The 16,677-nt window shown below is 36.3% G+C and overlaps 1 protein-coding gene across 1 annotated transcript in view; it reads left to right on the top strand.

The window, feature by feature from the left end:
- The window catches only part of Mmp2 (Matrix metalloproteinase 2), a 60,171-nt gene that overhangs the window by 8,037 nt on the left and 35,457 nt on the right, over positions 1 to 16,677 (top strand). Inside the window, exon 2 of the mRNA XM_075311053.1 lies at positions 3,936 to 4,090. Within this exon, the coding sequence (XP_075167168.1) occupies positions 3,936 to 4,090 (155 nt within the window). The remainder of the gene's footprint in view (positions 1 to 3,935; positions 4,091 to 16,677) is intronic.

The raw sequence follows: 16,677 nt of genomic DNA, 5'->3' as shown, positions 1-16,677 counted from the left end.
TGTAAAATTAAATATAACAATAATCGATGAATATATTTTTTTACCATTGACCAGAAGGTGACAATGCCAATTTTTTAAGTCAATCCGTTTTGGGTAAAAATAATTCATTGTACCAAATTTTAAGGTGATGCAATAACAGGTTGGCTGATAAGTCCCCGGTCTGACACATAGATGGCGTCGCTAGTATTAAAATTATTTTTATATAGTACCAACCTTCAAGTGATTTGTGTTAATATTTGACGTCTGTAAGTCAATTAGTTTGTGAGATAGAGCGTCTTTTGTGAAAAAACCATCAACAGTGACTATTATATGGCGTTATTGGACCGTTTGAAGGTCGAAATCGCGGCAAAAGGGCCCCATATGAAGAAGAAAAAAGTGTTGTTCCACCAAGACAACGCACCGTGCCACAAGTCATTGAGAACGATGGCAAAAATTCATGAATTGGGCTTCGAATTGCTTCCCCACCCACCGTATTCTCCAGATTTGGCCCCCAGCGACTTTTTCTTCTTCTCAGACCTCAAAAGGATGCTCGCAGGGAAAAAATTTGGCTGCAATGAAGAGGTGACCACCGAAACTGAGGCCTATTTTGAGGCAAAACCGAAGGAGTACTACCAAAATGGTATCAAAAAATTGGAAGGTCGTTATAATCGTTGTATCGCTCCTGAAGGGAACTATGTTGAATAATAAAAACGAATTTTGACAAAAAATGTGTTTTTCTTTGTTAGACCGGGGACTTATCAGCCAACCTGTTAATTCCTACGAGAATTCTCGTGCGTAACAAATAGACAGAAGTACTAACACTTTGCATTTTGGTGAAGATGTTATAAACTGAAGCTTATCTAAACATACGGGAGTGCTCCGAACAGTCCAAACGTAGTATAATCTCTACCCTCACTAGATCTATGAAACTCATGAAAAATCGATACGCAAAAAATTACTTTTTAAAAATTTTAAAATTATCGCAATATATTTTCACTAATAGTTGATGCAATAGCCTCAAAAAATAAAAAAATAAAATTTCTGAAATTTAATTCATAATTAAAACAAGTAAGTAAAGTAGAAAGTCGGGCGGGGCCGACTATATCATACCCTAAACCACCATTACAGAATTAGTAATCATAAGCATTTGTGGGGTAACATATAGGTCTGGGAGATAAACCGCAGGTGCATATTTAAGAAAATTAAGGGGTACATGTCTATGGGTGCTTTGTGTCAATCTGAATAAAGCTCATAGTCACTGTTGCCGGGGAAAATGTTCTGTTTACCCTACAAGGACAAACAAAAGTTCCCTACTTTCCCATACATTCCCAAACAATTTTCCCTACTATATTTTTCGTTAAATTTAAAAAATTTTACAAAACAAAAATGGTTCTAAGTACTTTATTATCATCAAACATGAATATGCAACGTATATAACTTAGAATATAAATTTGTATTAACACCACGGTTGCCACAGTTGGTAGAATTCTACCCAAATTAGTAATCTTTTTTGTTAAATCTCTATAAAAATAAAATTTTGGAAAAAGTTTCTATAAACAAATTTTTGTGAGAAATTTTTCTATAGAAATAAAATTTTGACAATAAATTCTATAGAAATAAAATTTTGAGAAAAAATTCCACAGAAATAAAATTTTGAGAAAATTTTTTATAGAAATAATATTTTGAAAAAAATTTCTATAGAAATACAACTTTGACAAAATGTTCTATAGAAATAAAATGTTGACAAAATTTTCTACAGGAATAAAGTCTACCACACATTGTTAAAGATCACATCTTGCCAGCTTCTAATTTCCTCCTCTAGAGCCACCAAAATGTAAAAATTATTACAAATTGTGTTGAGTGAAAATGGCCTACATTGTGGCCCTACGTCCCTACAAGACGCTAAATATTAGAAAACCCCTACATATAGGGAATTTCCCCTATATGTAGGGGTTTTTGGCTGTGTTGATATTGCGCCTACGGAGTTAGTATGCCACTAATATTGAGCCCATTATTAAAAAAGAGAAAATCGTTAAATTAGTGTGGGTAATAAATACAAATTTGTAAAAATCGAGCAATATTCTTATGTAAGAGCTACAAGTAAGTATAAGTACGATCGGCTAGTACATCAAAATTTGAAATTTGAGTAACATTGGTTAATAAATAAGAGTACTATGGCCAAATTTGGGAAAATGGAGCGATGCATATATATATGGAAGCTATATCTAAATCTGAACCAATTTGCATAATATTTTGCGGGTTTGATTAATACCACAAAAGGTTACCTTGTGCAAGATTTGAGTAAGATCAGTTACGAAATGAGGCCTGTATGGTCAAACATAAGGTTATAAGGGCGAATTTTTCAAAATCGGGCGATACATATATTCAATAGCGTTCGTCCTTGTGCCCAAAAAACTCCCTGTACCAAATTTCATCAAAATCGGTTAATAATTGCGACCGGAATCCTGTGAACAACAAATACATGGACAGACGGACGGACGGACGGACACCAAGCGCTAGATCGACTCAGGAGGTGATTCTGAGTCGATCGGTATATATTTTATGGGGTCTAAAATCAATATTTCTGGTAGGCACATTTTTTGGCCGATCAAACTTATTATACCCTGACCACTATGTGATTTAGGGTATAAAAAATCGATTTTTCAATTCCGATTACTTTTCCCCTACACAAACATCCAAGTACACCAGGTCGTATAAGTTACATTACATTTTATAACAAATTCACATCACTCATACGCTAGGGTGGAATGTGACTATCATCAACTTTGTATTTAAGGCCATAGCATATAAAGGGTGATTCTTTTGAGGTTAGGATTTTCATGCATTAGTATTTGACAGATCACGTGGGATTTCAGACATGGTGTCAAAAAGAAAGATGCTCAGTATGCTTTGACATTTCATCATGAATAGACTTACTAACGAGAAACGCTTGCAAATCATTGAATTTTATTACCAAAATCAGTGTTCGGTTCGAAATGTGTTTCGCGCTTTACGTCCGATTTATGGTCTACATAATCGACCAAGTAAATAAGCAAAATTGCCGCATTTGGAGTGAAGAGCAACCAGAAGCCGTTCAAGAACTGCCCATGCATCCCGAAAAATGCACTGTTTGGTGTGGTTTGTACGCTGGTGGAATCATTGGACCGTATTTTTTCAAAGATGCTGTTGGACGCAACGTTACGGTGAATGGCGATCGCTATCGTTCGATGTTAACAAACTTTTTGTTGCCAAAAATGGAAGAACTGAACTTGGTTGACATGTGGTTTCAACAAGATGGCGCTACATGCCACACAGCTCGCGATTCTATGGCCATTTTGAGGGAAAACTCCGGAGAACAATTCATCTCAAGAAATGGACCGGTAAGTTGGCCACCAAGATCATGCGATTTGACGCCTTTAGACTATTTTTTGTGGGGCTACGTCAAGTCTAAAGTCTACAGAAATAAGCCAGCAACTATTCCAGCTTTGGAAGACAACATTTCCGAAGAAATTCGGGCTATTCCGGCCGAAATGCTCGAAAAAGTTGCCCAAAATTGGACTTTCCGAATGGACCACCTAAGACGCAGCCGCGGTCAACATTTAAATGAAATTATCTTCAAAAAGTAAATGTCATGGACCAATCTAACGTTTCAAATAAAGAACCGATGAGATTTTGCAAATTTTATGCGTTTTTTTTAAAAAAAAGTTATCAAGCTCTTAACAAATCACCCTTTACAAGGACCCATTTCCCTTTTCTCTTTTCCCCTACGCACAACTTAAATCACAAATATACTGATTTATTACCGTAGATATAGACAATAAAACAAAATTGCAAAAGTTATTTAAACTTTTGTTTAGCACATTTTAAATGTTTTCACATACTTAAACAATTTTCGTATTAATCTTTATTTATCCCGGTTCCTTTTCCAATGAGATTTGTGTGTATCTTATTTGCAGACGTGATCACGGTGATGGCTATAAATTCGACGGTCCTGGTTTAATATTGGCTCATGCCTTTTATCCGGGCGTGGGACGAGGTGGTGATGCCCATTTTGATGACGATGAAAATTGGTCATTTGATTCGGAACCAAATTACGAAGCGGCTGTGATAGGTAAGTGAATGGAAATAAAAAAAAATATTTTATACAGGGGAACCATTTTTTATTTGAAATTTATTTGACAAAAAACCATTTGACAAAAAACCATAGAGTAATTTTGGCAAACAGGGTGGCTGATATATATTACAACCAACTCCAGGTTGCTATTATAACCAAACCGCTCGTCTGAAATTTTAGATTTATTCCACTGGCAGGCCATTTTATTGTTTACAAGCCTACAAAAGCATTTTGATATATAGCATTAAAAAATAAAGTCCCATCAAAAAAAGCGTCGCCAAAAAAGTAGTGAAAATGTTCTTTTTGGATCCGGAAGTGGCGCAGAAGCGATGATTTTAACATGGGCTTGTCATAGGACGGATGTCCACCATTACAACAGACGTTGCGCTGAAATTGTATCACTTCTTAAGGTGTGATGCGAATCCAGTGATTTGGATGTGAATAAAGAAATTTTGTGATATTTTGATAAATAAATATTTTTTAAATTTTTTTATGATTTTTAATGCATTATAATGCTTGTCTGGAACATTTGACATCAAATATTTTTAAAAATTCGCAATTTTTGTAGAAAGGATTTAGCATTTTTTTCCAAAATTTAAATAATTTGCACTATTTTATTAATTATACCCTTCACCACTACTGTGGTACAGGGTATAATAAGTTTGTGCATTTGTATGTAACGCCAAGAAGGAAAAGTCTGAGACCCATCGTTTAGTATACCGATCGCCTTAGAATTAAATTCTGAGTCGATTTAGCGATGTCCGTCTGTCTGTCTGTCTGTCTGTCTGTCTGTCTGTCTGTCTGTCTGTCTGTCCGTCTGTCTGTCTGTTGATGTATTTTTGTGTGCAAAGTACAGCTCGCAGTTTTAGTCCGATTGTCCTAAAATTTGGTATAGGGTCCTGTTTCGGCTCAAAGACGATCCCTATTGATTTTGGAAAAAATCGGTTCAGATTTAGATATAGCTGCCATATATATTTTTCACCGATCTGGTCATAATTGGCGTGTATATCAACCGATCTTCCTCAAATTCCGTACATCCGAATATTTTATCGGTCTCGAAAAACTTGCAAAATATCAGCCAAATCGGTTCAGATTTAGATATAGCTCCCATATATAGCTTTCGCCCGATTTACACTTATTTGCCCACAGAGGCCAATTTTTAACTCCGATTTAGTTGAAATTTTGCACAGAGAGTAGAATTAGCATTGTAACTGTGCGTGCCAAATTTGGTTGAAATCGGTTCAGATTTGGATATATCTCCCATATATAGCTTTCGCCCGATTTACACTCATATGACCACAGAGGCCAATTTTTAACTCCCATTTAAATGAAATTTTGCACAGGGAGTAGAATTAACATTGTAACTATGCGTGCTAAATTTGGTTGAAATCGGTTCAGATTTGGATATATCTCCCATATATAGCTTTCGCCCGATTTACACTCATATGACCACAGAGGCAAATTTTTAACTCCGATTTAGTTGAAATTTTGCACAGGGAGTAGAATTAGCATTGTAACTATGCGTGCCAAATTTGGGTGAAATCGGTTCAGATTTGGATATATCTCCCATATATAGCTTTCGCCCGATTTACACTCATATGACCACAGAGGCCAATTTTTTGCTCCGATTTAGTTGAAATTTTGCACAGGGAGTAGAATTAGCATTGTAGCTATGCGTGCCAAATTTGGTTGAAATCGGCCCAGATTTAGATATATCTCCCATATGTAGCTTTCGCCCGATTTACACTCATATGAACACAGAGGCCAATTTTGAACTCCGATTTAGTTGAAATTTTGCACAGAGAGTAGAATTAGCATTGTTGCTATGCGTGCCAAATTTGGTTGAAATCGGTTCAGATTTAGATATAGCTCCCATATATATGTTTTTCTGATTTCGACAAAAATGGTCAAAATACCAACAATTTCCTTGTAAAATCGCCACTGCTTAGTCGAAAAGTTGTAAAAGTGACTCTAATTTTCCTAAATTTCTAATACATATATGTCGAGCGATAAATCATAAATAAACTTTTGCAAAGTTTCCTTACAATTGCTTCAGATTTAAATGTTTCCCATATTTTTTTACTAGCATTGTGTTCCACCCTAGTGCATTAGCCGACTTAAATGTTGAGTCTATAGATTTTGTAGAAGTCTATCAAATTCTGTCCAGATCGAGTGATATTTAAATGTATGTATTTGGGACAAACCTTTATATATAGCCCCAACACATTTGACGGATGTGATATGGTATCGAAAATTTAGATCTACAAAGTGGTGCAGGGTATAATATAGTCGGCCCCGCCCGACTTTAGACTTTCCTTACTTGTTTTTAATCTGTTTTTAACCCATTTGAAATAATAAAAATTGAAATTTCCTATTAAAAATATGAAAAAAGCGAATTATAAAAAAAAATTATTTAAATGAACTTCCTGTGCAGTTAAAATAAAGAACATCTTTGGGAGGACATTTTTGGAAGTGCTTTTAAAGTTGTGCCTTAAGAAGAACTTCCAAATTTTTTGCTGGGGTTATTCGTTGTGAAATTCAAGCATGAAAGTGTAGTTGCTTTATATTTAGCTGGAAAACCCCAAGTTATTATCGTTAGAGCCCACCAGCATTTAAATCTTAACAAATCTTTTGTTTCTCGTACCAATACTGACAGTGTTTAGTTTTGCATTTCTTGTACCAGAGAAGCCTTGAAACACTCAGCGATATCACCAGCATTACTGAGGTGGGATAATCTACTGCTGAAAACTTTATGGTGTTTGGTCGAAACTGGGTTTGAATCCACAACTCTGTGTATGCAAGGCGGGCATGCTAACCATTGCACCACGGTGGCTCACTGAGTGTTGCCCGATTCTATGTTTGACGTTTGCTGGCAGTGTTTCCAGCATTTTTCTGGCTTTTGTCCCCAAAAAAAATTGTTTGACTTCTAAAAAAACTGTAGTCTTAAAAATTCCAGTCGGCTAATTCCCTGGGGTGGAACACAATGTTAGTAAAAAATATGGAAAACATTTCAATCCGAAGCAATTATTAGACAACTTCGCTAAAGTGCAGTCATTGAGTGTTGCCCGATTCTATGTTTAGCTCAATGACAAGGGACCTCCTCTTTATAGGGGAGTCTGAACGGCGTTACACAGTGCGGTGAAACCAATTAGAGAAATTCTGAAACACACAGAAATATCACCAGCATTACTGAGAGGGATAATCCACCACTGAAAAACTTTTTGGTATTTTGTAGAAACTGGGAATAAATCTATGACCCTTTGTATTCAAAGAGGTCATACTAATCATTGCATCATGTTTGCTGGCAGTATTTCCAGTATTTTTCTGGCTCTTGTCCCCAAATTAAGACGCTTTCGTCCTCAAAAATCGTAATTTTTAATTAAAATTCCCTTGTTTTAAATAAAAATAAAATAAAATGAAAAAGTTACAATAAGAGCAGGAGACGGGTGTTCACAATATCATCCGATACTCGTATAAGGCATCATCAGAATTAATTGTGGGTCATCAAATCTTTATCTTAAGCAAAACGTCTTCTAAGTGCTCGATAAATAAAAATAGATGTTCGTCCGGCATGTGTATTTATATACTAATATTTTCTTCTAAATGGCCAAGAAATAAATTTGGTTGATCGATCAATCTAAAGGCAATATTTGAAAGGGCAACATTTCGACCCAAGTCCTCACGAATTAATTTCAAAATAGTAGACAAATTTCTGAGCTATGCAGAGGTAATTTCAAATAAGCGCTTGGGCCCCCAAATAAATGCCGTGGAATGAAGAAAAGGAATGCTCTTTAAGCCATTTGGAAAGAATTCCCCCATTTCCCACCAAATCTCCAAGTCCCCATGAAAAATATCCCCAACGCAACAACGCCAGAAATGATCCGACGCATGAAGACCAGGTTTGTACTAAATCCATACCGTAGTTGTAGAAAACTTGCTCGTGATCTGAACACGTGGCGAGAACGGAAGCAATATATATAGGAATATGAGCTTGGACTAGAGACATTGAAGTTGCAAAAAGTGTAAGTGCTCACAGATGTTCAAAAAAATTAGACTGCAAAAAGCCAAAAAGTTGCTTTGCTTTCAACGAAAGTGGCCAGTTAGCAAATTTGATTTTCTCCAATGAGAAACACTTCCAAATTAAGAAGTTTGTGAATAAAACAAATGAGCCAGTTTACTTCCCAAAGAAAATGTATAACTTTGATTGATCAGAACTCAAGCGTCTCCTACGTAAAGACGTCGGCGCCGTAACGGCCTATGGTCGCTCCCCATTCGTATCGACCGTGGGGTCAAAATAAATTCCCAATATTATGGAAAACCAGATACAGTATTGAAGCCGCAGAGCATAGCACTATTACAGTCAACACACGTCAACCAAGAATGGCTTAAGAAGGAGGTTGCACGCTGCGTTTCTACTAAACAATGGTCACCATAATATCCGGATCTCACTAAAAAATACCAAAGAGTCGATCATCTTAAGACGGCACTATGCCGACAATGGGCCGAAATACCGCAGAGGTTTAGAATTTGCAAAAATCTAAATTGATTCTAAAATTTGATGTAGAATTTGATGTAAAATTTGATGTAACAAGTAAGGAAAATCTAAAGTCGGGCTGGGCCGACTATATTATACCCTGCACCACTTTGTAGATCCACATTTTCGATACCATATCAAATCCGTCAAATATGTTGGGTGCTATATATAAATGTTATTGTTCTCCTATACACACGTTTAATTCTGACCCGATCTGAAAAAAATTTGTTAGACTTCTAGAAAAACTGTAGTCTTAAAAATTCCAGTCGGCTAATCCCCTGGGGTGGAACACAATGGAAAACATTTAAATTCAAAGCAATTATTAGACAACATCGCTAAAGTGTATTTATTATTTATCGGTCTATAGCTATGTATTAGAAGTATGGGAAAATTTAAGTCATTCTTACAAGTTTTCGACTTAGTAGTGGCGATTTTACAAGGAAAAATGTTGGTGTATTGACCTTTTTGCCGAAATAAGAAAAACATATATATGGGAGCTATATCTAAATCTGAACCGATTTCAACCAAATTTGGTATGCACAGTTATATTATTTCTTTAATATTATTTCTACTCCTTGTGCAAAATTTCACGTAAATCGGAGCACAACTTTGACCTCTGTGGTAATATGAGTGAAATTCGGGGGAAATATATATATATATGGGAGCTATATATAAATCTTAAACGATTTCTACCAAATTTGGGCTGCATAGCTACAATATTAATGCTAGTCCCTGTGCAAAATTTAAAGCAAATTAGGGCAAAATTCTGCCTTCTGGGGCCATATAAGTGCATATTGGGCGAAAGGTATATATGGGATCTATATCTAAATCTGAACCGATTTCAACCAAATTTGGCTTACATAGTAACAATATCATTTCTACCCTCTGTGCAAAATTTAAAGCAAATTAGGGCAAATTCTGGCTTCTGAGCTCATATAAGTGCATATCGGGCGAAAAATATATATGAGAGCTATATCTAAAACTGAACCGATTTCTTCCGAAATCAATAGGGTTCTATTCTGACCCAAAGTACATACTTGTTCCAAATTTGAAGCCGATTGGACTAAAATTGCGACCTAGACTTTGATTACAAAAATGTGTTCACAGACAGACGGACATGGCTAGATCGACTCGGCCCTGAGCAATATTGCCAAAGACACCACATGTCTAACTCGTCTCCTTCTGGGTGTTGCAAACATATCCCCTAACTTATAATACCCTGTTCCACAGTGTGGCGCAGCGTATAAAAATATAGCGCTACATATCAACCACTCTGTAAATGTATTAATGCCATTTTTCTGCTTGAATAATTTTCAATAGATCTTAAGTAGGCAGGCGGCATACAATAAAGTCACAACTACTCTTTTATTATGAATATATCCACATGTTTTCTATTTATGTATTTTAAGTAAGGCCGGTCCTTTTTTGTATTTATGTTAAAGAATGAATCTGGGTTTTCCAATTTTAATACCCCCAATATGTATGAAAATAGAAAACCTCCAATGAAAGCGTTATTCAAAGAATCCAATATGAAGCCAATTTTATTGGTCCAAACTTATGCACCCTTCTCATTATAACTCGACATGAGGAATTCCTATTCTGTTTCACATTCACTTTTTAAGTGATAAACACATATCACTCATACAAATAGTGAGGGTGAGTGTTAGCTCAAAAGAGAAAAAACTAGAAAAAAAAGGAAGGTAGTACAGGAAAAACACCATAGCAACGGAAACGGTATCCTCTTTATGCCAATGGAGATGATTTTTTGATTGATGACGATTTTAAGCTTCATTTCATTTCCTGTTTGTCTATGGGCTCTCCTTCTCCCAGTTTTTTTTTTTTGCTTTCATTCGCTTATTCATTCATATACTGTTGCTATTGTAACTCAACCAACACTTACTTAGCCATGACCCTTGTTGCCTTCCGCTTCCCTTTTCCCACATACATTTGGTTGATTAATACTTTGTATTGAACTTTTCTTTCTTCTTTCATTTATCTGTGTGTTTGCTGTTGAAACGTTTACATTTTCTCTTTGGGTGTTTTCTTTTTCACTTTTCTTCTTCTGCCTTGATTTCAATTTGTCTTTGTTTGTTGACCATTTAAAGGCTACCCTCCTACTCATAGTTCTTTCACTGGCAGACCATGGTATTGACTGTTTTTTTTTTTTTAAATCAATATTAATTAAGTTTTTTTACAGTAATTTTTCAATTTAATGTCACTCTGTTTTTGCTCTTCCTTATCTCATGCGTAGGAGAAGGAGCATAAATGCATGATTTGTCCTTTGACTTTGTGGCATTTTCATTTCTCTTTTCTTATAAAATTCTCTGCTCTACTGCTACCGTTGCTGCTTTAAGAGGGACTTTTGTTTGTTTTAATTGTTTGATATTGGTGTAGTATGAAGTATGGAAACGGCTCCATACTTCTTGGTTTACCCAAACTTCGCGGTTTGGCATCTTTTGTCCAATTGGGGAGAGTGTATGTTTGTATTTGTGTGTGGGTGTGTGTATGATATTTATTTTCATTTGCCACTTCCTGTTATTATTCACTCAATTCCGTATCCGGAATATATTGTATCACAACATCCGTGGAAATGTGGTCTGTCGCTGAGGCAAATCAATCAGTTACACTTTCCCATATTTACACTCAGCTCACAGGCTACAGCAACTTTTACTTTTGATGGCAAATTTCAGAAATGAATTACTTCATTTCATTGTCAAACACACACGCACACGTATCACGACACTTGCAATTATGTGAATGATATGAATGGAAAAGATTTCTCAAAAATCTCGGAAACTTTATGCAACAATACGCCAAGATATCATCACTACAGAGAAATATAAGAGAATAAAGGATACTTAAAAAAGTTTTTAAATTCACAACACTTAAAAATAAATGAAAATAAATTAACTTGAGTTTACTTAAATGAATACAATACAAATTAAATTAATTTATATTATATTAAATAAGATGAAATTAAATAAAATAAATTTGAAGTATATGAAAAAATATTCACCTAATATGGGTGCCTTGCCATAGGAACATACCGGGGAACTGCGAAGCGGATGAGTTGGCAAGGCTAGGGACTACCTTACATATTCCAGGGGAACTAGAATCTGTTGGTATGCCCCTGGCTACCTGCAAGCTCATGCTGCGTGAGAAGGCTGTTATGATGGCAAATGTTCGATGGGAGAATTGACAGGGCTGTAACGATACCAAGCACATATGGCCCCATTTAAACTTAAACCGCACACTAGATATGCTAGTGTTCTCAAGGCGTCAGATAGCACTCCTAATATCTGCTATAATGGGTCGCTGCCTGATAGGCGAATTTGCAAAAACTATAGGTGCGAAGTATAATGACTATTGTATAAGCTGTCATGACGTGGAGGAAAAGGAATCAATTAAACACCTTTTGTGTGAGTGTTCTGCATTTTGTGTAAAGCGCAAGCAACTTGTAGGAGCATACAGCTTCAGATTACTGGTGGACCTGGGAAACGTTAACTTAAGCAGTCCGCTAATGTTTTTGAAACAATCTGGTTGGTTCAACAAAGAAAACTAATCAAGAAGGTTCAGCGGTTAAAACTAGAAGTGTCCATATGTAATAGGTACTAAATACATAAGAAAAGTCACCCATCATCAAATGTATATGCAAAAAAATGTATTTTGTAAACTAGTGAAATTAATAAATGTGACTTTTTTCGGCTTTTTTAAATTTGTAAAATTGAAAGTAACTATGAATTCCCTTTTCAATTCAATTCAATTATCCGATTTTGTCCCTGTAAAAGGTCGATTAGTTGACGTTTTTTTCTTTTTCAAAAGACAAACAAATGTTAAAATATTCCAAATTTGAGAACCCATTCGATACGGATTCATAGGATAGATTAGGTTAGGTTGAAAGGATGATACAGGTTTCCCTGTCTCATGTCGGCTGACTTTCAAATAAACCAGGAACTATGTGTCCTTATCGTATTCTCTAATTTGTTTGTACTCCCTGTTTCCAAGCTGGGCAAGACCGAATCACCTCTTCACCGAGGCACCCATTGAAACCCCCTTGAACGGCGTTCACGATTCAGAACGATCCGTTCATGAAAGATGTCAAACGGACCACAGACGTTGTCAATCTGGCAACGATAAAATGACACCATGTGTTGTCAAAACAACAATCAGCGTTCATGATCTGAAATCGTAATAGTTACAAATTTATAATCAGGCAAACAAGAGCTATGAGGACCCAGGTTCGAATCCCATATCGGACAATTTTTTTAACATTGTAATTTTTTATATAAAATTGTATTCTTTTTAGATATTTAAATACTAACAAGTATGAACAACCGTAAGTTCGGCCAGGCCGAATCTTATGTACCCTCCACGATGGTTTGCGTAGAAACTTCTACTAAAGACTGTCATCCACAATCGAATTACTTGGGTTGCGGTAAAACTTGCCGATATCAAGGTATCTTAAAACTTCTTAATACCGTCTCCTAAATTGTAAGTTAGTCCATACGGGATATATCTTAAACAAAAACAAGTATATACGGCCGTAAGTTCGGCCAGGCCGAAGCTTATGTACCCTCCATCATGGATTGCGTAGAAACTTCTTCTAAACACTGCCATCCACAATCGAATTACTTAAGTTGCGGTAACGCTTGCCGATGGCAAGGTATCTTAAAACCTCCTAACACCATCTTCTAAATTGTATGTAAGTCCATACGTGGTATATATTAAATCAAAAAAGATCGATCCAATACGTATATAATTCAGTTTGACAAAGTAGACATAAAATTTTGACAAAATTTTGTACAGAAATAAAATTTTAACAAAATTTTCTATAGAAATAAAATTTTCACAAAATTTTCTATAATAATAAAAATTTTGACAAAATTTTCTATAGAAAGAAAATTTTGACAAAAATTTCTACAGAAATAAAATTTTAACAAAATTTTCTATAGAAATAAAATCTTGGTAGATTATTTTTGGCTCGAGTGGCAACCATGATTATGAACCGAATAAAATTTGAACAAAATTTTCTATAGAAATAAAATATTGACAATGATGAAAATTTTATTATGAACCGATATAGACCAATTTTTGTGTGATTGGACCAATTTTGGTATGGTTGTTAGCGACCATATACTAACACCACGTTCCTAATTTGAACCGGATCGGATGAATTTTGCTCCTCCAAGAGGCTCCGTAGGTCACATCTGGAGAATGTTTTATATGGGGGCTATATATAATTATGGACCTATATGGACCAATTCTGGCACGTTTGTTAAAGATCATATACTAACACCATGTTCCAAATTACAACCGGATTGGATGAAATTTGCTTCTCTTGGAGACTTCGCAAGCCAAATCTGGGGATCGGTTTATATGGGGGCTATATATAATTATGAACCGATGTGGACCAATTTTTGCATGGTTGTTAGAGACCATATACCAATATCATGTACCAAATTTCAGTTGGATCGGATGAAATTTGCTTCTCTTTGAGGCTCCGCAACCCAACTCTGGGGATCGGTTTATATGGGCGCTATATATAATTATGGACCGATGTGGACCAATTTTTGCACGGTTGTTAGAGACCATATACCAACATCATGTACCAAATTTCAGCTGGATCGGAAGAAATTTGCTTCTCTTTGAGGCTGCGCAAGCCAAATCTGGGGATCGGTTTATATGGGGGCTATATATAATTATGGACCGATGTGGATCAATTTTTGCATGATTGTTAGAGACCATATACCAACACCATGTACCAAATTTCAGCCGGATCGGATGAAATATGCTTCTCTTAGAGGCTCCACAAGCCAAATCTGGGGATCGGTTTATATGGGGGCTATATATAATTATGGACCGATATGGACCAATTTTTGCATGGTTGTTAGAGACCATATACCAACACCATGTACCAAATTTCCGCCGGATCGGATGAAATTTGCATCTCTTTGAGGCTACGCAAGCCAAATCTGGGGATCGGTTTATATGGGGACTATATATAATTATGGACCGATGTGGACCAATTTTTGCATGGTTGTTAGAGACCATATACCAACACCATATACCAAATTTCAGCCGGATCGGATGAAATATGCTTCTGTTAGAGGCTCCACAAGCCAAATCTGAGGGTCCCTTTATATGGGGGCTATACGTAACAGTGGACCGATATGGCCCATTTTCAATACCATCCGACCTACATCGATAACAACTACTTGTGCCAAGTTTCAAGTCGATAGCTTGTTTCGTTCGGAAGTTAGCGTGATTTCAACAGACGGACGGACGGACATGCTTAGATCGACTCAGAATTTCACCACGACCCAGAATATATATACTTTATGGGGTCTTAGAGCAATATTTCGATGTGTTACAAACGGAATGACAAAGTTAATATACCCCCATCCTATGATGGAGGGTATAAAAAGCCGATTAAATACATATACAATTCAGTTTGACGAAATTTTCTATAGAAATAAAATTTTGACAAAATCTTCTATAGTAATAAAATTTTGACAAAATTTTCTATAAGGTCGAAAACATTCCATTTTCGTGAACTTTTCCGTTTCATTGCATTACCGTCTGTTCACGATTTTAGAACATATTTTTTTTCTATTGGTGTATGTCTTTATCACAATGGCCTATTCTGTCTGCTGTTCCTATTCGGCACAAATGTGCTCTCATTTCTAGGTGCTAGGTCATTATTCCCTCGGCCCTTCTGACTGTCGTCCTACTATCTTTGAGTATTTCCAGACTTTTTCTTCGTCCTACAGACCGTTGCGTTAATCCACATCGCTTTATGTGTCTCCCGGGCCCATTTATCCAACACGGCCAGCGTTGCCTCTATGGGCTTTGCGTTCTCTAAGTTCACTTCCCTATGTGTCCTAGCTCTCAATGTCAGTTCATTTGCCTTTTCGTTTCCTCTTCTCATTTTTGCATTCTAATACGCTTCACGATCGAACTGTAAATTCTGCTATTGCCTTCATTGTCCTCCCGTAATCTGTGAAAATGTTCACGTTTTGTGACCTCGCGTTATTTCAGAATAGGTTAGGTTAGGTTAGGTTATGTGGCAGCCCGATGTATCAGGCTCACTTAGACTATTCAGTCCATTGTGATACCACAGTGGTGAACTTCTCTCTTCAGAATAGGATCTCGATGTCCACATAGAAGGACCATCTTACTGGCGTTAAAATGTCACACTCGGCAGTTATAGCCACCTCATATATACGATCGTGGATTATTGCGGCATCCGCCATTACACCCACAGTCTCCCCAATTATCCTTTGCCGATTCGTCATGATTCGTGTTTCTGTCCATTCTTCGAAGATATTCAATCTCTTGACAGTAATAGCGGATTCGCTTTTGATCAGAACCACTATAGGTCTTAAGTGCAATATCGTCATCAAGGTCCTAGTTGAAGTGGTCTTCATTGCCCCAACGTATGCCAGGATAGACCTTATTACTCTCTCATAGTCGTATATCCAGTTCGTTACATTTGGATTCAAGCTTCATTTTGAGCCCACCGCTCTTTGGCACATTAACTAACATCTGTAGGTTTTCTCAGTCCTCTTATTGATGTAGCTCTTCCAAACCAGTTTTCTGTCTAAGGTTACTCGTAAATACTATATTTTATCAGACACTGGCATCGTCTTGCTTAAACAACTCGGTTCGATTGTCTAAAAAACTCGGTTCAATTGGGCATTTTTAGTCCTTTTTGTGAAGAGGCATGAGGATTCATAACTGAATGATCATATTAGACTTCTGAAGTCCATTATTCATCGTTGTGAGCTCTTCAGGATAATATTTTTGTATGGATCGTGGAAGAGAACGAATGGAATTCAACCCGGTTAAAAATTCTGATTTTTATACCCTTAACCACTACCCTGTGGTACAGATAGTGTTTTTTAGATCTAAGTAAATAGTTCTTAGACAACTGTCTTTTATTCTGTGTTCCAGATTATGATGGATGTTACAAATTTTAGAAACTTTCACTTTTATCGACACGCTTTAATTTTTCCATTCTTGCTTTAAGGAATTTCTCTAGCACATATAC

This window comes from Haematobia irritans, chromosome 5 (genome assembly GCF_050003625.1).
Source record: "Haematobia irritans isolate KBUSLIRL chromosome 5, ASM5000362v1, whole genome shotgun sequence".
In the NCBI taxonomy this organism is placed as follows: domain Eukaryota; kingdom Metazoa; phylum Arthropoda; class Insecta; order Diptera; family Muscidae; genus Haematobia; species Haematobia irritans.
This window is presented reverse-complemented; position numbering and strand designations above follow the sequence as displayed.